At 40.3% G+C, this 23,765-nt stretch overlaps 1 protein-coding gene across 7 annotated transcripts in view; it reads right to left on the reverse strand.

Moving 5' to 3' along the window:
* Nucleotides 1-23,765, reverse strand: part of helz (helicase with zinc finger) — a 187,371-nt gene that overhangs the window by 45,892 nt on the left and 117,714 nt on the right. For all 7 annotated transcript variants that reach the window (XM_033044145.1, XM_033044148.1, XM_033044149.1 and 4 more), the window contains 3 exons: nt 15,341-15,548; nt 8,569-8,620; nt 6,194-6,378 (listed from right to left, as the gene is read on the reverse strand). In XM_033044145.1, the coding sequence (XP_032900036.1) occupies nt 6,194-6,378; nt 8,569-8,620; nt 15,341-15,548 (445 nt within the window). The remainder of the gene's footprint in view (nt 1-6,193; nt 6,379-8,568; nt 8,621-15,340; nt 15,549-23,765) is intronic.

The raw sequence follows: 23,765 nt of genomic DNA on the forward strand, positions 1-23,765 counted from the left end.
AGCAATACAAATAAATGATTGATACAAAAGTGCAAAAATGATAAACTTGATCGATATGGTCAGATGGATTTGATGGTCATTTGGAAAGAAACTGCTAGGTCTATTGGGAAGAACAAGGAAATGGGGCTAATTTAGAACAAGAGCCAGCCTAATCATGTTAGGTTGAATGAGACCATCTTTGATTATTTATTACAATAGCCAAAAGTCAGAAAGAAAATTAATTGAAGTACACAATAAATGTTTAAATGAGGTAGAGAACATCTGGATTTACATATACACATCATCACAATGTAGTCTTACAAGTCTAAAAGGATAAATCTAATTTCTCAAAGAATAGAACTCAAAACATGACAAGTTTTGTAAAATATATCAGACCACTCTTGGGAATACTGTGACAATCGGTTTTTCACATTTGAGAAAATGATGGAATCGAAATAACGGCTTACACTTATCAGGCCGAGATCCTTCATTCTCCACACACAAAGGAACCTCATAAAGGTCTTCAAGATGATGAAAGGACTTGATTGGGTACACAGAGATGATAAAATTCAGCTACAGGATATGCACCGGCATTTCTGATGCATGGTTCGATGTGAATGGTGGAACACATGTCCAGGTTAAAAGTGATCAAAAATTTAAATGATTAAAAAAAAAGGTTTGGGCTTTTTTCATAACTGAAAATCGAACAATTGTAGAAATAAACTATCTTAATGCACAAGCCACAGTCGAATCTATTTGCATTTAATTAGTTCAAAGCAATGGTTCAAAATTAATCTCGCAGACTTGTTAAAGGCTCCAGGACAAAGGGGTTTTTGTAATGAAGTATTCTGGACACAAATCAGTAAAGCAACTGGACTCAGATTATTCTGAACTGGATCAATGCCACTGGAACAAAAAATAAAGTCACAGCAGGGAATGCCAAAATATATTCAAACTGAAATGAAACTAAATCATGATCTGCTTTCTTCATTCTAAATGAAACAAGTCAGACAGCAGTATTAGTTTATTTTTATCACGTGCACCAAGAAACAGTGACAAATTTTGTTTGCGCTCTATCTAGTCATATCGTATCATACACAAGTCCAATCAAACGGTAGATGAGTACTTCAGGTAGTGTAAAAATTAAATACAGTGCACAATTTGCACAATATAGTGTTAAGGATACAGAGGAAGAGCGGTAAAAAAAAAGAGCAAGGATCTCAACAAGGTACAGTGCTCTCCATAATATTTGGGACAAAGACCCATCATTTATTTATTTGCCTTTGCATTCCACAATTTGAGATTTGTAATAGAAAAAAAAAATCGCATGTGGTTAAAGTGTACATTGTCAGATTTTATTAAAGGGTATTTTTTATACATTCTGGTTTCACCATGTAGAAATTACAGCAGTGTTTATACATAGTGATTTGTTTCTATTACAAATCTCAAATTGTGGAGTACAGAGGCAAATAAATAAATGATGGGTCTTCATCACAAACATTATGGAGGGCACTGCAGATGGGAAGATTGGGAATACATTCTTAGCATATGAGTCTGAGCAAGACTCTGATAACAGTGGGGAAGAAGTTGCTCTTGAATCTGGCAGTATGTGCCTGCGGTGGAAGGGGAGAAGAGAGACTAATTAGCATGCGAGTGGCCCTTGATGTGTTGACAAAACAGTCCTGCTGAGAGAATGGAGCGGCTGGGCTTGTACACTCTGGAGTTGAGAAGGATAAGAGGGGATCTTATTGAAACATATAAGATTGTTTGGAGATGCTAGAGGCAGGAACCATGTTCCCGATGTTGGGGGAGTCCAGAACCAGGGGCCATAGTTTAAGAATAAGGGGTAAGCCATTTGGGACAGAGACGAGGAAACACTTTTTCGCACAGAGAACTGTGAATTTGTGGAATTCTCTGCCTCAGAGGGCGGTGGAGTCCGGTTCTCTGGCTGCTTTAAAGAGAGAACTAGATACGGCTCTTAAAGATAGCGGAGTCAGGGGATATGGGGAGAAGGCAGGAACGGAGTACTGATTGTGGATGATCAGCCATGATCACATTGAATGGCGGTGCTGCCTCGAAGGGCCGAATGGCCTACTCCTGCACCTATTGTCTATTGTCGATACGTACTGTAAAGCATGTTTAATTGTTTCCAGAACACCATTCTACATAGGTTCATTACAAGCACAATTAGCCCTTCTCCTCCTTACAGTGTTTACAAATGGAAATTGTAATGTGAAATGCTGCCATCTTCATGAACTTCACTGTGGAGATGCTACACTTTCTCAGATTATACCACAAAGCCAAGTTCTAACTCACTAAGATGGCCGGAAGAGTACACACAATCTCTCCTGATACTTCTCGTTGAGCAATGAAACTGCTGGTCTTTAGAACTTGTTTTTCATTTTAAAACAGTAAAATGAAGTTGACAACTCACAATACATTATTAATGAGTTATGAGCAAGGAAATATAAAATTTTAGAAATACATTTTCCTGTTAAATGTCACCTTCGATATCTTCTGTGGTAAATCAAGAATTTTCTTCATGCCTTTTAATGAAAATAAGAAGGCCTACTCTGAGTGCATGAATACACACATAGAAAAACCATGAGTACATACTATTTGCAGTACACTTCTCTGCATTTCTTCTCCCATGTTCCAAAGTGGTGTACATTGGATGGTAGACAAAATCATAATTCAATTAAATGTCTGAAACAAAGCACCTGAGCCTTCTTGGCTGGCTATTCCACTGAACATTAACACAGAACAGTGCAGCACAGTAACAGGCCCTTCGACACTCAATGTCGGTACCGAACATGATGCCAAGATAAGATAATCTCATCAGCCTGCACATGGCCCATATCCCCCATTGCTGGTGAGCATTAGAGAAATGCCACCGAGTACCATGACTTGAATTTCAATACCCAAGTTGCATCCATCAGTAAACACTAAATTGGACTCTTGACATACAAATCAAATCAAGAACTAGCACTCAGCACAAGGCTAGCACAATCAAACTTTGCTGCATAAAGTGCGGCAGTTAGAAGAGGCGACTTTCATTTTGCATAGATGGAGCATCTTGGCCGTCATGGACAAGTTGGGCCAAAGGCCTGTTTCTGTGCTATATGACTATGATATCTGTCGTACATTTTATCATTTAATCCCTATTGCATAAGTGTTGGAGCTACCACGTCGGCGTATTTTTCACCTGGCACTAGACTTCAAATCAAATAGATGCCATTTATGCCTAAACCTAAAGATATCAATTTTGGAGGAGCAGAAACCAGAGAAGAACTAATCAAAAAGCTAATGGACAAAGACTAATATTGAAATAGCTTCAATGTTTTCTGCAGCAATTCCTCTGTGCACTATTTTAATAACGCATTTCGGCATGAATATTCTGTAAGTACACAATATCACTTTGGTTTTCAATTTTTCAGATAAGAGCTGCCACATTGCATCAGAGTTAAACTCACCCACTGCTGAAAATACTGGGCTCTGCAAAACCGATAAAGGCAATTTTGCTAATTTTAGAAAGATTTTCCGCCTGACTTGCAATGGATGCAGCGGAGCGCAGTCTTGTGCAAATGTTAAAAGGCAAACCTGAAGTATTTTGGCCAGCCCCGTTCCATAATTGGAGAAAACAGATTAATTCAGAGGAAGCCAACATAAACAGTGGATTCTTTAATGGAAGACCAACAGTGAATCCTTAAAATTGCAATTTTTAACACCTGGATTGTTTTCTCTGGCTGAGGGGAAACCTGACAAAAGTTTATAAAATTGTGAGGGACATAGATACGGTAGACAATCAATCTTATTCCCAGGGTGGAAATGTCAAATACTAGAGGGCATAACTTTAAGATAAGATGGGAAAATGCAAAGACGTGCAGGGCAAGCTTTTGTTTTACACAGAGAAGTGGATGCATAGAACACGTTGCTCGGGGAAGCAGATACGAAAGTGGCATTTAAGAGGCTTTTAAAAAGGCACATGAATATGCAGGAAATGGAGTGATACACATCAGGCAGAAGAAATTTAATTTGGCATCGTGTTCAGCATAGACATTGTGGGCCCAAAGGCCTGCTCCTGTGCTATGGTCCATTTGTTGCAATTGAGGTTCCTTTAGCTACAACTGCAAATCAATGTTTAACTTTCCAAAACCCATGTTAATGCCAATGAAGGCTTGGACAATCAACTATCTTCATAGGCACAAATTAAAACACATCCAGCTGTTTTAATCCAGAAATCTGTATACAAGGCTGCTCAATATCCAGACAGCATTGAGTGCTGCAACAATTTGCTCACCTGACTTCAAGAAATACCAAAGAGCGCAGAAAATTAAAGTGATGCAGGAGAATGAAGTCCATTACCAGCCTCTAGCAATGACTACTTCTGCTAAAGCAAACTTAATTATTCCTGTTGAGTGTATTCCAAGTGTCACTGGATATAAGGAACAATTGAATTCACTAGACAGTTATCCTTCATCGTAAATAAACTGAAGTTGATGTAATTCAGACAAACATTTAACATAACCTGAAAGATAGGCAAATACAATTCCAAGTCAATTTTTTCAGTGCCTCCAGCCTTGAGCGTTAGGCGAGCAGAATGGACAGCAAATAGATGTCTCTCTGCCCAAGGAATCCTTTTCAATAAATGCTTAAAATATACAGACCAAGAAAGAGGCAACAATTGACTCACTGGTTAAAATAAATTAAACATATTTGCTAAATTAGCAGAGGAAAACAAAGCCAGAATTTCATGCCAGTAAATGGCACATGGGGTTAGTTTAATTTGGCACCATGTGCTCCCTGCCTTGCATCCTCATTCAATTGATGGACGACTTCTCCTCTTGACTTTGTTATCCCATTTACTACTTTTCCCCCAAGCTGTGGTGCATTTTGGACTAGATGGAGTACTCTTTGTGACTCACTTCCCCAAGCTGAGCGTTTGACCGTCTGTACCCTCCATCTTCAAGTACGCCCACCTCCAGCTCTGTAAGTTCACAACTTCGAGCTCAACACAACTGCTGTTGAAACCCTCATTTGTACCTTTCTCACCTGTAGCCCTGACTATTTTGTTGCTTTCATAAGAATTAAAAAACTGATGCTGCAGTTGGGGATTCAGCCCCTTGTGCCCACTCCACCACTCACAAAGATCATGGTGGGCCTTCTATCCCTGCACAATTGTCCTGTATAAACCCCACATCCCGTGACTCCTTTCACAACTCAAAACCCACTGATTTCTCCAATCATCCTTTTGCTCTTTACCATCCTGATTTTGTTGAGTTCTACAGTTTCTACCCTTTCTTAGGCTGTTCCACTCACTCACTGAACCTCACTGGCTCCCAGGGCAGCAAAAAGGTTTATACAGTGTAACCCTTCAGATTTGTAATTATAAAATAAAACTCCAGCTTTCATACTCCAGAGATGTCTGTAATCCTACCCTGTTGTGGCAGCCATGGGATCTCGCAAAATGTCTTCAGAATTCTTTGCAGGTGAACAGACTTTGGGAGCAAGGCAAAAGACGATTTTAATGATTTGTATAAATCATTAATGTACATTTTTGCGGCAAACCGGACCAGAAAAACATCAATAAAACTGAAAGTACAGTGGAACAGAATCTCTCAATGTGAAGCTGTATAATTAATTTTTATCTTATTCATCTTGTGTGTTAGTGAACTGCACTTCATTGCAAATCACTAGGGTTTCATAATTCAATCAAATCTCCTGTATGCATAAAGTGCTTTCCAGATTAGTCTTGAAGCTCCATTTCAAGTGCCTTCCTGCAAATATCTCAGAGTTCATCTATACTTTTTCTTGCTGATAACGCCACTGATATTCTTACATAGCAGTCGACAACAATGTACCACCTTGCCCTTGTCTGCTGGTGGCACCTCAAATCAGCTCAAAGAAGCTGTCAATCTGCACAGATTCTGGGGCTGCATGTGGGAGTCCCACAATGACAATCAACATTAAATGGATTTTTAAACAGCATTTTAATAAAATATATCCTCGTTTCAGACAGCTACACAGTATATTTACCCAACCAAATAATTACTTCATTAATATTTGAAGCTAACACAGAGCTGCTCTTGGTCCAATAACTAACGCAGTTTGAAATTAATTCGGAGAGAGGAGAGAGGAGAGAGGAGAGAGGAAGTGATCACATTTTTTAATTACGATTCCATTTGACCAATTGAGGAACAAAATAAATACTTACTGGCAAAGGCACAGACATCACCATGTTTCCACCATAGACAGCAGGCACGTACAGGATGCTCGTCCCAGTATGTGGATCTATCCGTTGGACAGGGCTTGGAGATTTACCGAGGGCAGGATGAGAACCAAGAGGAGGGGTATAGGCTCGGATGGGATTCCCAATTAATACTGTAGAATTGGGTTGAACTGTGAAATATTAAATTTGAATAGATTCACTTTAGATCAGCAGAAATACCTAAAGTCAGACTAACAGTCTTGTTCTCCTATCCTTTCTAGTGTCATTGGTTATAACCATACTGCTGAAAATGGCACACATCCTTTCCATGAAGAAACTATTTCCTGCATATGAGTGTAACCAATAAGGTGCACAATATATCGATGAGCGAAACTGCAGAATAACCATATACTGAAAATTCAATTAATTGAAAGACACAGCATGAAAACAGGTTCTTCAGCCCACCGAGTCCACGCCGACCATCGATCACCTGTTCACGCCAGCTCTGTTATCCCACTTTTGCGTCCACTCCAGACACACTATTTATAGAGGTCAATTACCCTACAAATCTGCACGTCTCTAGAATATATGGGGGGGGGGGGAAACTGGAGTACGCATATGAAATCCATGAGGCCATTTAGGGAACGTGCAAACTCTACCCAGGCAGCACCTGAGGTCAACATCGAACTCAGGTCATTAGCACTGTGAGACAATAGCTCTAACATGGAAATAAAAATGGCTTCTGATAGCCCACCTATCGATTTTCAATAGTCACTGTGTACGAATAAATCTTTGTTCATGACCTTTCCCTGCATAGCCATGGAGATCAAAGTGGAAACCACGGCATCGATGCATTCGTGTACATTGCCAGATAACATTCAGACTTCCAAGTCAACTTTCTTCCCAGAGGAATCATAACTTAGCATTATCTCCCGATCCTACCCCACTCCAAGGTTCATTTAATTTCAAAAGCAAACAGAAATTATTTAAAAAACGCAGATGCTGGAACTCCAAAATTTAAGCCGAAAATGCTGGAAGAACTCACCAGGTCAAGCAATACACGTGGAAAGAGAAGTAGTTTACATTTCAGGTATCGGACCATTCATCAAAACCGGAGAAGATTTTGAAAACATTTGTACATCTGAAATATTAACCATTTCTCTTTCCACAAATGAACCATGACCTGCTGAATTTCCGCAGCACTTTCTGTTTTTATTTCAAACAATTTCATTTTGATATCATAGAAACATAGAAAATAGGTGCAGGAGGAGGCCATTCGGCCCTTCAAGCCAGCACCGCCATTCATTGTGATCCTGGCTGATCGTTCCAAATCAATAACCCGTGCCTGCCCTCTCCCCATATCCCTCGATTCCACTAGCCCCTAGAGCTCTATCTAACTCTCTCCTAAATCCATCCAGTGACTTGGCCTCCACTGCCATCCGTGGCAGGGAATTCCACAAATTCACAACTCTCTGGGTGAAAATGTTTTTTCTTCATTAGATAATTCCTTCCTCCTCCATCTTCCATTTCCTCCCTTGGTTCCTCACAGTAACACGTCTTGAAAAACAAGCCAAAAAAACTGCCAGCTCTCCAGATTTTTACTTGTGAGGCAATTATATGCTGACCCTGTCCTCACCCATATGGGAACTGTAGCATTCAGAAACAAGAACGGACACAAATTTAGCTTTTACTAGTTCCGGGCGACTATGGTGCTACCATTACCAGCGGACCAACCATCACGTAGTCACTCCTTTACTGGGTCAGATTTGGATGGCATGATAGTGCAGCTGGTAAAGCTACTGCCTCACACTGCCAGAGACTCGGGTTCAATCCTGACCTCGGGTGCTGTCTATGTGGAGTTTGCACATTCTCCCTGTGACATCGTGGGTTTTCTCCGGGTACTCCAGTTTCCTCCCATATCCCAAAGGCATGCAGGTTTGTAGGTTAATTGACCGCTGTAAATTGCCCCTAGCGTGCAGGGAGTGGATGAGAAAGTGAGATAACACGGAACTGGTGTGAAAGGGTGATCAATGGTCAGCATCGATATTTGGGCCAAAAGGCCTCTTCCAAGCTGTATCTCTAAACTACATTTATTTGGTCTTATAATTCATGTTGAAAAAAATCTAGAAGAGGCTAAATTGCTAGAATATTTACATTTCGTACTTAGCATATCTGAAATATTAAACAAATTCATTTATTTGCTCTAACGCTCAGAGCATGAATACATCAGGTGCCCATTTTATATTTTGATTTCACACAACTGTTGAAAACAAAGAGATCATATAGCTTAGAACAGGAGATCTGAAGCTTTCAAAAATATTATATTTTACAGCAGCTGCATTATTTTATTATATGACAAAAAAATGTTATAGTCGACTTACCAAAACCATCTGTAGGAAAGTGGTCACCCTGGTTATGGTGATGGCCTTTATTCTACAAATAAAACAAGGTCACATTCAATATTTTAAAATTAATAGCAATTGTATGCCTGCTACAAATTTGTGAAATTCCTAAAACTGTTCTGCTTTAGTTTCCAAGGAGATGTATTTGAACTGCCAGTCTACCTTGCTATTTTTTCCCTGCACTTTGCTGACTCAGCGGGTCAGGCAGGAACTGTAGAGGGAAATGGACACATGATGGTTTGGATCAGGACCCTGCTTCGAGACTCAAGTAGAGGGGAGGTAACTGGTAACAAGAAGTGAGGTGCAAATGTTGCCTGTCCATTTCCCTCCACAGATGCTGCCTGACATGCTAAGTCCACCAGTTACTTCTTGCTCAAGATTTCAGCCTCCGAGTCTCTTGTTGTCTCCATTGAAACAGACTGAACAAGCGCAGACTCTGCGATCGTTTCACTGAACACCTCCGCTCAGTCCGCCTAAACCTACCTGATCTCCCGATTGCTAAACACTTTAACTCCTCCTCCCATTCCCACACTGACCTGTCCGTCCTGGGCCTCCCCCATTGTCAGGGTGAGGCCCAGCGCATATTGGAGGAACAGTACCTCATTTTTGCTTGGGCAGCTTACACCCCAGTGGTATGAACATTGACTTCTCTTCAAGTAACCCTTGCTGTCCCTCTTTCTCCATCCCTTTCCTTTCCCAGTTCTCCGACCAGTCTTAATGTCTCCGACTACATTTTATCTCTGTTTGCTTTGTTGTTACCTTCTCCCAGCTAACTGTGATCTATTCTACATTTTTCTTGATCTCCATTCCTTTTGTCTTATTTTCGCACTTCCTTATCTATGTATCTCCCTCTCCCCTGACATCAGTCTGAAGAAGGGTCTCGACCCAAAATGTCACCCATTCCTTCTCTCCAGGGATGCTGCCTGTCCCGGTGAGTTACTCCAGCATTTTGTGTCTATCTTGCCGCCTTTCATATTGTTACAGTACTGATATCACTTTTAAAGTACTCGGAGTGAAGTATTTTGGGCTGCCAGAAATTGTTAAAGTACTCCATAAAGTACTATATTTAACTGCTTCAAGTTCACGAAGGGACTAGAGAGTATATGAAACAATACATACTGTTCAACAATAAATAATGATCGGGTCATGGCTGTGACTGATTTCCGCAGACTCTGTACAAGTTTGAAGTTTAGCCCATTAATTACCGCACAAGACTCTTCATGATTTCTGCTAATCTCAGAAAGTCAGAATATAATCAAGCTTTTAGCCTTGAGGAGATAAGTCTGGACCAGAAATTGACAAATTAAACTATTTGGCCTGTTGCTTTCTTCCTGAAGCAACATTTAAGCAGAAAATTTTAAATCAATCCTAACCAATTTCTTCCATACTAACATCAAAAAAAGACCAAGCTGCAATAAATGAAGATGGCATATCAACGGGACTTTAGCTGCAGAAAAACTAAATTACCTTTGGCAGGTAACATTTTAATCCAGTGCAAATAACAATGAAAGCACATCCTGAATATTGTCCAGCTGGTGATTTCATGATCCCCGTGTCATAAACCAAAGGTTTGTGAACATTCATTATTTTTAAACACCTGTCTTCTCCACACATTTCTGCTGAGAATTATAATTTGCATAACGCCTCAAACCAGTCTACAGGTTCTGAGTCAATTGAAGGTGCGTTGGTGTACGAGATATGAATCTAAGCCAAAAGATGCGTGCAAAACGTCGTGTTCACAGCCACAATACTTCAGACAAAAAAAAAACGTCCTTGTATATATTTACAATTCCAAGATTCTCAAAAAGATAAATCTCTTGCATCTGATCAAGTATATCCAAGGGCACTGTGGGAAGCTGGAGAAGAAATTGGAAGAGCCCGGGCTGAGATGTGCGAATCATCTTTATACACAGATGAGGCCTCGGAAGATTGGAGGGTGGCTAATGTGGTGCCTCAATTTAAGAAGGACTGCAAAGAAACAACTGGGAACTGTAAACATTTAAGTCTGTTGTAGGAAAATTCCTGGAGAGCCTTCTTGAGGGATAAGATACATCTGAAAATACAGGGGTGGATTAGGGATAGGCAGCATCGTTTTGTGCATGGGAAATTGTAGATTCATACAGCTTGGAAACAGACCCTTCGTCCCAACATGTGCATGTTGACGAACATGCCCTATCTAAACTAGTCCAATTTGCCTGTGTTTGGCCCATATCCCTCTAAGAATTTCCTATCTACGTACCTTTCAAAGTATCTTTTAAATGTTATTATAGTACCTGCATCAACTACCTGCTCTGGCAACTTATTCCATATACACACCACACACCTCAGGTTCCCCTTCAGTCGTTCCCCTCTCTCCTTATACCTATGTCCTCTGGTTCTTGATTCCCCTACCCTGGGTAAAAGACTGTGCATTCACCCTATCTATTCCCCTCATGGTGTCACATGAATTTGTGTGAATCTATTGTGAAGTAACCAGGTTTCATGAGGTCATGGTCGATATGGACGCCAGCAAGGTTTTAGTTAAGGTTCCACATGTTTCATCACATGCTGCACAACCCTTTTCTTGTTGGACATCTATCCTCACACTGCAGGCATCGAAGCATCGAAGGCAACCAAGCATCGAAATTACAGACTAATATCACTTCAAGTCCCACATCACCCAGTTTCTTCAATTTAAAATCTCTGTCCTGATCTTCACCCTTCCGTAACCTTACACCAAGTTTCATTCCTCTGTCTATCTGAGCTGTCAGGGATTAATCTCAAGATGATTTTCTTTGATAGAGTAGCAATCCTGCACAGAAGTGAAATTTCAGTTTAAATTATGGATTCAAATCATGGCAAGGCTTGAATGCAAGACTTATTGCTTGCTTCAAGAACTAAGGGCTTGTTTAAATGCTGGAGTAACTCAGCGGGACAGTCAGCATCTCTGGAGAGTAGGAATGGGTGACGTATCAGGTCGAGGGTTTGCTTAACTTGGAATTTAAACCCTGAAATGGTGGAGTGGGCGGTATTAAACTGAGAATTTTATCAGACAATACAGGAATATAAAGATGCTATGTAAATGGGACAACTACTTTCCCAGACAGGTTTATTTTTAAATGATGGAAAAAAAGTACATTGAGCCAGAATACTTCAGCCACTCAATTCAGTTGCAACTATTAGGAATGAAAAAAAACAGTAAAGGACAAAAAATGCTGGAGTAATTCAATGGGTCAGGCAGCATCTCTGGAGGACATAGATAGGTGACGTTTTGGGTCGGGATCCTTCTTCAGACCGTATACCATAAAAAGACAGTATACTTACTGTAGCTACTGGATTCAAAAGCAACATGCTGAAGGAGAGAGACATTGCCCATGAATTAAAGGTACCAGACAGGTTCAGTGAAGCAGCAAAGAGAAGCCAAGAGTATGACCGGGATAATTCTTGCCTAGAGAAGTAGCAGAGTGTTTGACTAATGCAGTGATAGCAATGTGGAGCTGCACAATTAATTGAATTACAAGGCAGTTATTTTAAAGGTTGTTAAGACTATCCCATCAGTGAGTATCTGTACCGTGAGCAATGTTGGATCTTGGCCTATGTGAAAATTAATAACATTTTAAAAAATGACTCATCCGACCAGATCTTTAAAATGATTACACAGAGAAGATAGAGGCAAATGGAGAATGAAGAGCTTATTCTTGCCAGAGCACATCCACTGTCTGGGTTTATCTACGAGGTAACATAATAATCACAAATTCTACAGTCGATGATACACAGCACACTTGGCAGAACTGCTGTGGAAATGTGAAAAAATGTCTTGGTCTGTTGTAGGCCAACCATAGATAACAACAGATAGTCTACTGTGAATCTGAAGCACTGCCAGCACTTGCAGACAAAAGAAAGCACAAAGTCTCGTTCATGACTGAAATCTCTTTCACACCACAAAGCAAGTGAATATTTGCTGAAAAAGATGACTGCACTGCAGTGATTACTTCATTTAAATATACAGACAAAGCTACACACAGAATTGTCACAAGGCACATCTCTGTATTCAGCAATGCACAGAGAGCATTCCCCGCTCCCAAATTAAGTCTTTTTTTCCCCTGCACAGCATTAGTTTTCCTGTCCTTTCTTACTGCATCAAAAGAACAAATCTGCAGTGTTTTTAAAATAATATTTTGGCCAACATTAACAGTCTCATCAGATGCTCAAGCTTATAAACAATCATAGTTTTCACGGAGACACAAGAAACTGCAGATGCTGGAATCTTGTGTAAAACACAAAGCGCTGGAGGAACTCAGTGGGTCAGGCAGCATCTCTGGAAAACATGGGTGTGTGATGTTTAACATTGGGGACCATTTCTCAGACTGGCGATGGTTCGGGCTAGCAGCCTTCTTCAGACTGGGACTGAAGAAGGGTGCCAACACAAAACGTTGCTTATCCACGTTCTCCAGAGATGCTGTCTGACCCAGAGTTACTCCAGCACTTTATGTTCTACACTTACTTTTCATTTCATTCAAGATTCAAGAGAGTTTATTGTCATGTGTCCCTGATAGGACAATGAAATTATTGCTTTGCTTCAGCACTAAAGAACATAGTATGCATGACTACAGAACAGATCAGTGTGTCCATATACCATTATAGTCTAGGACTAGAGCTCAGAGTTAAAGGACGTACTTTTAGGAAGGAGATAAGGAGGAATTTCTTTAGTCAGAGGGTGGTGAATCTGTGGAATTCTTTGCCACAGGCTGTAAAGGCCAAGTCAGTGGATATTTTTAAAGCAGAGATAGATAGATTCTTGATTAGTACAGGTGTCAGAGGTTATGGGGAAAAGGCAGGAGAATTGGGTTAGAACGGAGAGATAGATCGGCCATGATTGAATAGCAGCATAGACTTGATGGGCTGAATGGCCTAATTCTATTCCTATTCCTTATGACAACTTGAAGCCAGATTGTTAAGTCCCAGTCAGGACATCCAGAGGTAGATCGGAATAAATGTCACAAACCACAACGGTTCATAAACAGATCTGGAATATTTGGTGTAAACTATTTCCTGTCAATTAAAAATGGTGAGAATATATGGTTATTTCATTATTCGGATTTTAAAGCTGGCCTTGGCTTTCTGCTTTTGCTCAAAAAGCCTAAGCAAGCTCCAGGTACAGAAATTTATCTCCAAGAACATATTGGTACAATATTTGTCAAAATAATGGTGATGCTCAACGCACTAAATTGTGCCGTGAGACCAGGTGAAGTCAGATATGACGTTGAACTTGGATATCAAAAAGTTACAGCTGTTGGTTTCAGGAACACAATCATCTTGCTGTATCCTCCCCATTCAAAACTATTGCACTGCAGGTAAACTAAATGCCACACAGAGCTAAATGATGTGACTTCAAATATAAGGTGGTTTTTAAGGACAAGATAATTGTTAATTATTGTCAGTCAACCTCTGGGGCACTGAAAAATAACTATTAGAAAGGTACAGTGTCAAATCTTCAGGTTTTAACTGCAGTTGATTTAAGGAAAAACTATTTAAAATGAATATAGTCTCCCCTCTACCCATGCCAATCCAATTTTTCTTTCCTTTCCCATATCTAATTTTAAACTACAATTTCTTCAGTCCTGGCACTGCACATTTCACAATCCTTCAGTCTGATTGTTGAAGTAGATGCATCATTCTTGACCTGTTCTCTCAGCTACCAGATTCCCCGTGGAGATGCTGTGCTGTTCCCATTGTGAACTTGCAGCAATTTGCAAGGTAAAACCAACACCAGGCACAGTTCATTGATTGATAGAGTGTATCCCAGACTATTGTTACTGAAACGAAAAAGATCAGACTAGGAACTAATTTGACTCCATTCAAGGACTCAAGCAGTCGTTCCAGGTGCGACAGAAGTTCACCTGCATCTCCTCCAACCTCATCTATTGCTTCCGCTGCTCTAGATGTCAGCTGATCTACATCGGCGAGACCAAGCGTAGGCTTGGCAATCGTTTCGCCGACCACCTCCGCTCAGTCCGCTTTAACCAACCTGATCTCCCGGCGGCTCAGCACTTCAACTCCCCCTCCCATTCCGAATCCGACCTTTCTGTCCTGGGCATCCTCCATGGCCAGAGTGAGCACCACCGGAAATTGGAGGAGCAGCACCTTGGCAGTTTATACCCTAGCGGCATAAACACTGACTTCACCAATTTCCGGTAGCCCTTGCTGTCTCCTCCCCTTCTCAGCTCTCCCTCAACCCTCGGGCTCCTCCTCTTCCTTTCTCCTTTCATCTCCCCCCCCCCCCCCCCCCCCCCCCCCCCCCCCGAAACTTTGCCTATTTCCTTTGCTCCATAGATGCTGCTGCACCCGCTGAGTTTCTCCAGCACTTTTGTCGACCTTTGATTTTCTAGCATCTGCAGTTCCTTCTTAAAGACTAGGAACTAAACTTGGCCCTGAACTTTAACATTGAGCCCACTTAAAATAATACCCATATTTCTAAGGTTTATCGGAGCTGGCTGGGCCAAAACGTGCTTATGCCTTTGTAAATGGAACCTCATCTTCATTTAAATCCTGCTGGATGTCTGGAGATGAAGAACTCTGGCCACAATGTTAACTAAACTGTATAAGGAAGGACACTGCATTGCCATTTTATGGCACTGTGCATCACGGTGCCATTCAAATATACCAACATGTGTTAGAGGTAACAAAAGAAAAACAATGAAAATAAAACTCTGTTGGCCTGAAATTAAGAGAGTCCCCCAAAGGAGTAACATACATAAACCAGTCACTGTACCTTCGGCGGGGATGGCTGTTGCTGCTTGTTAGTATTTGCTGGCTGCTGAAGTCTGAGGGCTCTGGGGATGAATTCTGGAGCTAGAGGATTAAGGACATAAGTCTTCTTCAACTCCAATGCCTCCAGCTGTGCCTTAATTTGTTCAAATGTGATGCCATGGAGACTGTTGTTCTCGTGACAGATATCAATGAAACTTTCCCAGAATTTCCTGGAAGAGCAAAAACATGATATTAAAAGGAGGTTCCCTTCCTTGCAATTGTTCAAAACCTCAAGCAGTGCACGTCAAATGCAAATAAGAAAATACCCCCACACATTCGCAGAAATTAGAGATTATTAATTTGATAACATGATCATTAGGTACAGCATGTACACCAAGTTTAAAAAAAACGCACACACTAAAGGAGCAGAATTACAGTGCCCTCCTTAATGTTTGGGACAAAGACCCATCATTTATTTATTTGCCTCTGTACTCCACAATTTGAGATTTGTAGTGGAAAAAAGTAATCACATGTGGATAAAGTGCATATTGTCAGATTTTAATAAAGCCCATTTTTACATATTTTGGTTTCACCATGTAGAAAGTACAGCAGTGTTCATACATACTCCCCCCAGTAAATAAAAACCTGTGGATTAAGTTTATAACATGGCATTAAATGTGCACATTACTAAATTTGTTGACAATAGACAATAGGTGCAGGAGTAGGCCATTCGGCCCTTCGAGCCAGCACCGCCATTCAATGTGATCATGGCTGATCATCCCCAATCAGTACCCCATTCCTGCCTTCTCCCCATATTCCCTAACTCCGCTATTTTTAAGAGCCCAATCTAGCTCTCTCTTGAAATCATCCAGAGAACCTGCCTCCACCGCCCTCTGAAGCAGAGAATTCCACAGACGAGCACATCAATTTGCTGTGTTTTTGAGTAGAAAAATGGAATAAGGCCATTAATATAAAACCATTGGTCATATTTGGAAACCAACTAAAAGCTTTTCTGTTCATAAGGTATTTTGGAGAAGAAGGTGGTGGGGCAGTGGCAACGTTTAATTGTCAATGGTATTTTATTGTCAAATGTACCTGGATGCAATGAAATTGAGTTAAATCATATTGTACACAAGTACAATAGTACAAAAGTGGTTATACTAGAGGTTATGGGGAGAATGGGGTTAGGAGGGAGATAGATCAGCCGTGATTAAATGGCAGAGTAGACTTGATGGGCCAAATGGCCTAATTCTACTACTATTCCTTGTGACTTAAGTGTCGATTGTAGTGTAAGAATAATAAACATTTAACAATAGTAACCATTTCAAACAAGAATAGTAGCAAGAATAAGTCAGTATTTAATGAATAAGGTGCTTGTAATTCTACTTCGACCAAATTCCCAATCACATGAAAGAGTCGACAAATCGAAGTAAGACTTAAAATGAAGATCCAGATCCTATTCTCATATAACATTTCCTTGCAGCCAATTTTACTGAATTGTTGATAAAAGGTGAGAAAATGTATTTGTCTAATTTTAGCTTTACAAGATGGTTCAAATAAAGTAAACGGGGTGGGGGGAAAAAGAGTGATTTTAAAGCAAATAAAATGTTTATTGGCACAAAATTGGAGAATTGAACAAATAAATAAATTGATGCAGAAATAAAAGACAACATTTTATACAAAAACATACTGGTGCGGAAAAGCTGGGACCAATCTCCAGAGTAACGTTTCCGAATTGTTAATCTGCATACAGAATACTGGCAATATTGATGCATCCAGCTGAGCCCGAATGCAAAAATGATACAGTAGGTTGGAAGCAGAAGCTGTGTTGGCATGGTGATCTATTTTATACATGCAAACTAATGTAATGCACATTTTTAAATGGCCTTTCAAATGAAGCGAAACCACGAGAATGCACAATATATTCTACAACAATATAGGCTTTATTCACTGTGCACAGGTTTAACGTACATCTATGCTCATCCGTAAAGATAGAGTTTAATCAGCTTAAGCAGTTGGGGTCAGTCAGGGAAATTTACGGTTAACTGCGATATTCTAGGGCAAGGAGGGAGCTGGGAGATGCAGCCAGAGATCCAGCTATAATCAGGTCAGCTACCAGAAGACAGATTTATGAAGACCGGAACTTCAATACCTGGAAGGGTGGTGGAAACCGATTCTAATGTTCAAAGAGAAGTGCATACATACTTGAAAAGGCAACATTTAAAGAGCCAGGGAGAAGAAGCAGAAGCGCAATTAAAACCCTGCATTCAAACAACAAGGCACTTTCGACCTAATACATCAGGCAAGGATGCAATGGGCTGCAATTGCAATGACCTCTGGGACGGCAGCCCATTGGCATTCACTGGATTGCCCCCATCACGATCTGTTAAAGATACGAGAGCATATTTGAAACTGCTGAAGATGGTTTGTGCTTTTTTTGGTGTAAACTAGCATCTGCAGTTCCTTGCATCAACAAAATCCAGATCATGTACAGAAGTTGTTCACTGTTGGAGTTATTGGCCTACAGGAGAGACAGAAATTAAGACCCCATTTGACCTCCCCGGTGAGTTAAACACTGACATTGAATTTTGATTAAGGAGGACGTTCAGTATCTGAGTCTACATTACAAAAACAAGATGCCAACTTTTCTCATTTCTTTACATGGATCTTGTTGTGCGATTTCTTCCAACCGCAGTGACCACACTGTTAATATGTTACAGGCTATGAAGTTCTTTTGGATATCCCAATTTAGTGAAAGGCGTATATTCAATTCACGATCACCAGATAACCAAAAAGAGGAAAATATATAATTTCATCCTTTGATGAGGAGACCAGAATATAAATGTTGCTTGAGATGGTTTCCAAGCCAGGAATCCTGGTCAGATATCTAGCACTAAAATGAGAACATCATTGAAAAATTCACCATTTATGTATTTCCTTGGTTAGTTTTCCTGTTGATTAACCACAAATGGAGTGGATTTTAGCCAATTAAAAAGCAGCTATTTTGAAGCAGCTGCTCATCCATTTTTTTTTTAATCAATTATTTTTTTAAATTCACGGGTTATCTACTGCAGTATTAATGATCACCTTGATAATTACTCAGGTTTAACTTACACAGCCATCCAATGTATAGGAATTGCACATTTCATTATTCAACCCAGTTTCAAGCTGCAGTAATATATTAATTCATTTTGTTCATATTAAGTAAAATCTGCTTACAAGAGTCATTGAGATGAGACAAGAAATAATGTAAATGGGATGGTGTCAAACAAGAAACATGAAGAGACAGGTTTGTGTGGGGGAAGAAGCAGAGGAAGCAGCATGTCAGAAAAAATCCGCAATAATCAAACACAATGTTTTTCTTATGATAACCTTATTAGCAATTCGAGAGGTTGGTTATGATGCTTATCAACTCCTGCCATACTAGGGATCTAGACCCACTTCAACTCGCCTTCCCCACAACAAATCAACAACAAATGTGATCTCACTGGCTCTCCACTGTGCACTGGAGCACTTGGACAACAAGGACACCTATGTCAACATTTTCCAAACTCCAGGAACTGGATCTTTGATGTTCAACTGGATCCTCAACTTCCTCATCAACAGACCTGAACCAGTATGAATTGGTAATGACCCCTCCTCGCTGACCATCAGCACAGAGGCATTTAAAAGCTGTGTGTTCACGCCTCTGCTATATCTATGCTCATGACTGTGTAGCCGGACAACTCCAACGTCATCAATGCCAAGAAAGGACACCAACGCCTCCAATTCCACATAAGATTAAAGAAGTCTGGCATGTCTCCAAAGACTCTTGCCGACTTCTATGGATGAACCGCAGAAAGCATCCTATCGAGATGCATCAAAGCTCTGTTCAAGGCCATCAACCGTCAGACTCTCGAGCCACATTGCACAACACTAACTACAACCTTATCTCACCATCAAACTATGGACTTCTACAAGGTTGCACCACGTACTTTAGCTTGCACTATTGTGGTCTGGTCATCGAGTATAACTGATAATTTACTGTATATTTATTTATTGCATTGCTGGGTTTAATATGCAAAGCTGCAGCAAATAAGAATTGAATTATTTCAGTCCCAGTGCATAACACAATTAAACATTCGTGACTATAGGTGGATCTTTTACCGCAGCACCACCCCCAACCACTAACTCCGTACCTTTAGATTCCCTTAATAATTGAAAATCTGTTGACCTGTCTTGAATATTGCTTTGTTTAGCTTACAGCATGGAAACAGGCCCTTCGGCCCACTGACCATCGCTGACCATCGATCACCCATACACAGTAGTTTTATACTATTCCATTTTCGCATCCAATCCCACCACACTAGGGGGCCATATACAGAGGATCATTAGCATACAAGCCTGCCCGGGTTTGTATGCTATGCTGGGGTGTAGGCAAACTCCACACACACAACACCCTAGGTCAGGATCGAACCTGGGTCCCCAACGCTGCAAGGCAACAACTCTACCAGCGTTCCAACATCTGAAGATCGTTGTGTTTCCAAATCATCAAATTATCTTTCAGGTCGGAAACCCGTTTGTGCCAAAACATGTGGTTTGATGCTGCTGACGCCAATAATTACAACTCCCTGTACCAGCCTCCCACCACAACATCAGGGGCATATCCTTCCAAAAAGTGGAATCCTGTCCTTTGCACGGTGTCAGAGAATTCAGACATTGAGTACAACAGTTGCACTTACAGTCCCTTACAACAGGAAACTGCCCACTTCAATTTACCAAATGAAGACCTTAGTCTGAACAGATGGGGCAGCCTACTAATATTAGCACCAAACAATAAAAATGAACATGCCATCCCAGCTCATTCACCCATCGGCAGTCTTGTTCACTTATAAAATGATAGTGAAATTAAAAAAAATAATTAATATGCCAGTGAGGGCAAAAGATAATCTGCATATATAATCGGCAGTTACAAATTTTACAGTTTAACGGAATTGTATTTGGGAAGAACAACTTTATTTCAATGCGCGAGCAGCCAAAGGGGACGTTAATAACACGTGAAGGTGCCCAACAGTTTGGCAAATGCAGAAAAATGGCACGTGGCAGGTTTGGTTCCACAGGGATCGTTTTTGCATTTCCAACTTGTTAAAATGATAAAGTGTTAACTTACCTTCATAGATATAAAGGGCCAGGTTTAGGTTCATTATTATCACGTGAACCAAGGTACAGTTTTATTTTGCATGCCATCCAGTCAAATCAGATATATCATAGTAAATACTAAATACAAAATACGATTAAGTCAAACTCAAGCACAATAGATAGCGGAAAGGGGAAGATACAGAGTGCAGAATATTGTTCTCAGCATTGTAGCGCACCAGTTCACTTGACCATGCATCAGTTCCATAGATGGCACATCCTACATCATACTAACAGGTTATACATTCTTTATGGCTTGAACTAAGGACACAGTGAGATCACTCGACATTAACCATCATTAACAATTATTTGCTTGACTGGCCATCCTAAATTACCACTAATATAAAAAAATGAAAGGCACTGTACAAACAAATTTGCTTCAAATATTTAGTCACAATAGTCACAATGCATGGAATTGTGGCAATGTTTCAATGCATGTGTTACAATCATAACCTTCTCTAATAAGTAAGGTCGGTCAAGTCTGCAATGCAACTGAAGAACTATTACTGGTCAAGCTGACACCTTGATGATTCAAGAGATAAAATATCAAGAATAGTGATCGTCAAAACTCTGCCGTTTAAACTGTGCATCAGAAACTCAATGAACCGTGCACACAATTTGCGAGAGGATTAATAAATCATAATTCCATTTTAACCCTGAAGATAACACGGCTTGTTGAACAATGTCAAACTTTCTGCCCCAAAACATTAACATTATCAAGTCAAAATTTTCTATCTGCACAAAATGTGACATTTGGGAGGTTCTTTTGTTTTAATGTTTATGGCATTGTACAAGATAAGAGGAAATTAAACAAAATAGGAGTAAGAAGAAAATTATTTTCCCTTCCACAAAATAGCAGTGATGTCAATCTGTCTATGGAACTGATGCGCTATGATGCTGAGAACTATATTCTGCATCTTCCCCTTTGCTCTATCTATTGTACTTGAGTTTGACTTGATTGTATTATATGTATTATTATCTAATCTGTTTGGATAGCTTACAAATCAAAGCTTTTCACTGTACCTCTGCACATGTGGCAATAACAAACCTAAACCGTCAAAAATAATAACTGATGATAAGTCATGCTACAAAATGTTCCATTTAATTACAGTTATAGCATCAGGGGAGGCTGATTTTAGAGAGATTAAGCATGCTGTATGGAGAGGAACAGAGGAAGAAAACAGCAATAAAAAAAATAATGGAGTGCGCCCAAGTGCCTGTGCCAAGCCGAAATCAGACACTTAAGGGCAATATTTGTACTCCCAGCCTGCTGCCTCCTCAAAAACCACAGCACTTGCTGCACAGGAAGCTGGAATAGGTAGACCTGACCCAAAACCCAGCAGCATTAATCATCCTCAGACCCAAAAGCAAAGGGTCAAAATACCAGTATTATCACATGTGATTTTCAAGTAGACAAAAATAATCTCAAATCGTCATGAAGAGGCAAATCAATTTACAACTGTCTGTCCAAAGGTAGCGGATAACGTGAATGGTGGAAACAGGCTCTTCGGCCCACCGGGACCGTACCAAGCAGCGATCCCTGCATATTAACACTACCTTATACACACTAGGGACAATTGTTACATTTACCAAGCCAATTCACCTACAAACTTGTACGTCTTGGAGTATGGGAGGAAACAGAAGATTTCGGAGAAAGCCCACGCAGGTCACGGGGAGAACGTACAAACTCCGTACAGACAGCACCCGTAGTCGGGATCGAAGCCGGGTCTCCGGCGCTGCATTCGCTGTACGGTAGCAACTCTACCGCTGTGCCACCGTGACTGCTCAGAGCACAATGTGTATTGAAGGAGTACTGTAATTAGCTCAGGAACTGATTGAGAGCGAATGAACACTATGAGTTTGGACTTTCCTGGAACGTGATAATAGTTTACACAAATCAAAGGCCTTGCCCAGAGCAAGCTATTGCAGAAATAATATTTTATAGCAGTCATCAGGGAAGTTTTAATGATTAAATAAATCCATTGAACAAAAATAATTTAAAACAAATTGAGAAGACAGGTGATAATATGAGAAAATATGATAATATGAGAAAATATACATGTGAGTGATGCTAATGCAGAGAAGAATTAAACTGAGACAGGAAATAAATCAGTGACCAGTGCAATTTCTTGAAAGTCAAACATTTCCAGGTCAGTTGGTTCAGTTTATCTTGACTGAAAATATGTTTGATTTTTTTCACTGTGACACTGAAAAGAACTCCAAAACTCAGAGTTTCTTAGCGTTCTGCTGCGGAACAAATTATTTAATTAACCAATGTAGCGGCCAAGCCTGCAGCAGCCTTCACCCTGCTCATTTCTCGGGAACAGCACACATTTATCAAATGCTCCAAACCTTTAAAAATGCACTATCAGTGAAGTGTGAAAGACCAATATTAAAATAGACGTCTTAGTAAGCTGAACACTGTAGAAGGAATGTTTGCAATCAACCTTGTTCTAATTGTCTGAATCCCTTTAAAAATTCATACAGCACCGTGGGCAAGATTTCATGGGCTTACTATTTTCCTCACAAGAGCTGACAGAATAGTATATACTGATGGATATCAAAATACACACTCATCTTTTCATCTTCATTTCATTCTGAAATCCTTGCTCTCCACGTCTTAAATTATGGAGGAATCTCTTGAATATATAACAGCCACTTCTACTGCAGAAAAAATATTTTTAAATGGATCAACCAGTTTCTCAAATGAAAAGACGAAGTTTTAGGACACATTGTTCCTGTAACTTTAGATATAACATGGTTTTATGGTATCCACACAAACAAGCATCTGTTTCTTTACCCGTGGTGTCATGAAGGAAGAAGCTAATGCTTTTATCGGTTGCTTTGAAAATAGTTCAACAATAACCCTGGATAAGGTCCACAACTGCCCAGAAGTATTTTGGAAATCTGCCCTTTCCTAAAAACATTCAGGTGCGTTATTTACTTTATTCAGTCGTATGTTGTGGACATCATTAGTAAAGTCAGGAGTTGCTACCCATGGGAAGATAGTGGAGTGCAGTTATTTTGAATCATTCCAATCTGGAGATGAAATGTTTTGTTAGAGTTCCTGGAATGTGACCCAATGACAATATGTTCTCAGGTCAAAATGGCTCCGCCCCTTAGAGGAGAACGTGAAAGTGGGAATGTTTAAGGGCCTGTCCCACTTAGGTGATTTTTTTTGGTGACTTCAAGCGACTGACACAATCGTAGCAGGTCGCCGAAAAACCGGTAACTGAACCCCCCCCTATTACAATGTCTACGACAAGCTATGA

The sequence above is a fragment of the Amblyraja radiata genome, chromosome 26, assembly GCF_010909765.2.
Source record: "Amblyraja radiata isolate CabotCenter1 chromosome 26, sAmbRad1.1.pri, whole genome shotgun sequence".
In the NCBI taxonomy this organism is placed as follows: domain Eukaryota; kingdom Metazoa; phylum Chordata; class Chondrichthyes; order Rajiformes; family Rajidae; genus Amblyraja; species Amblyraja radiata.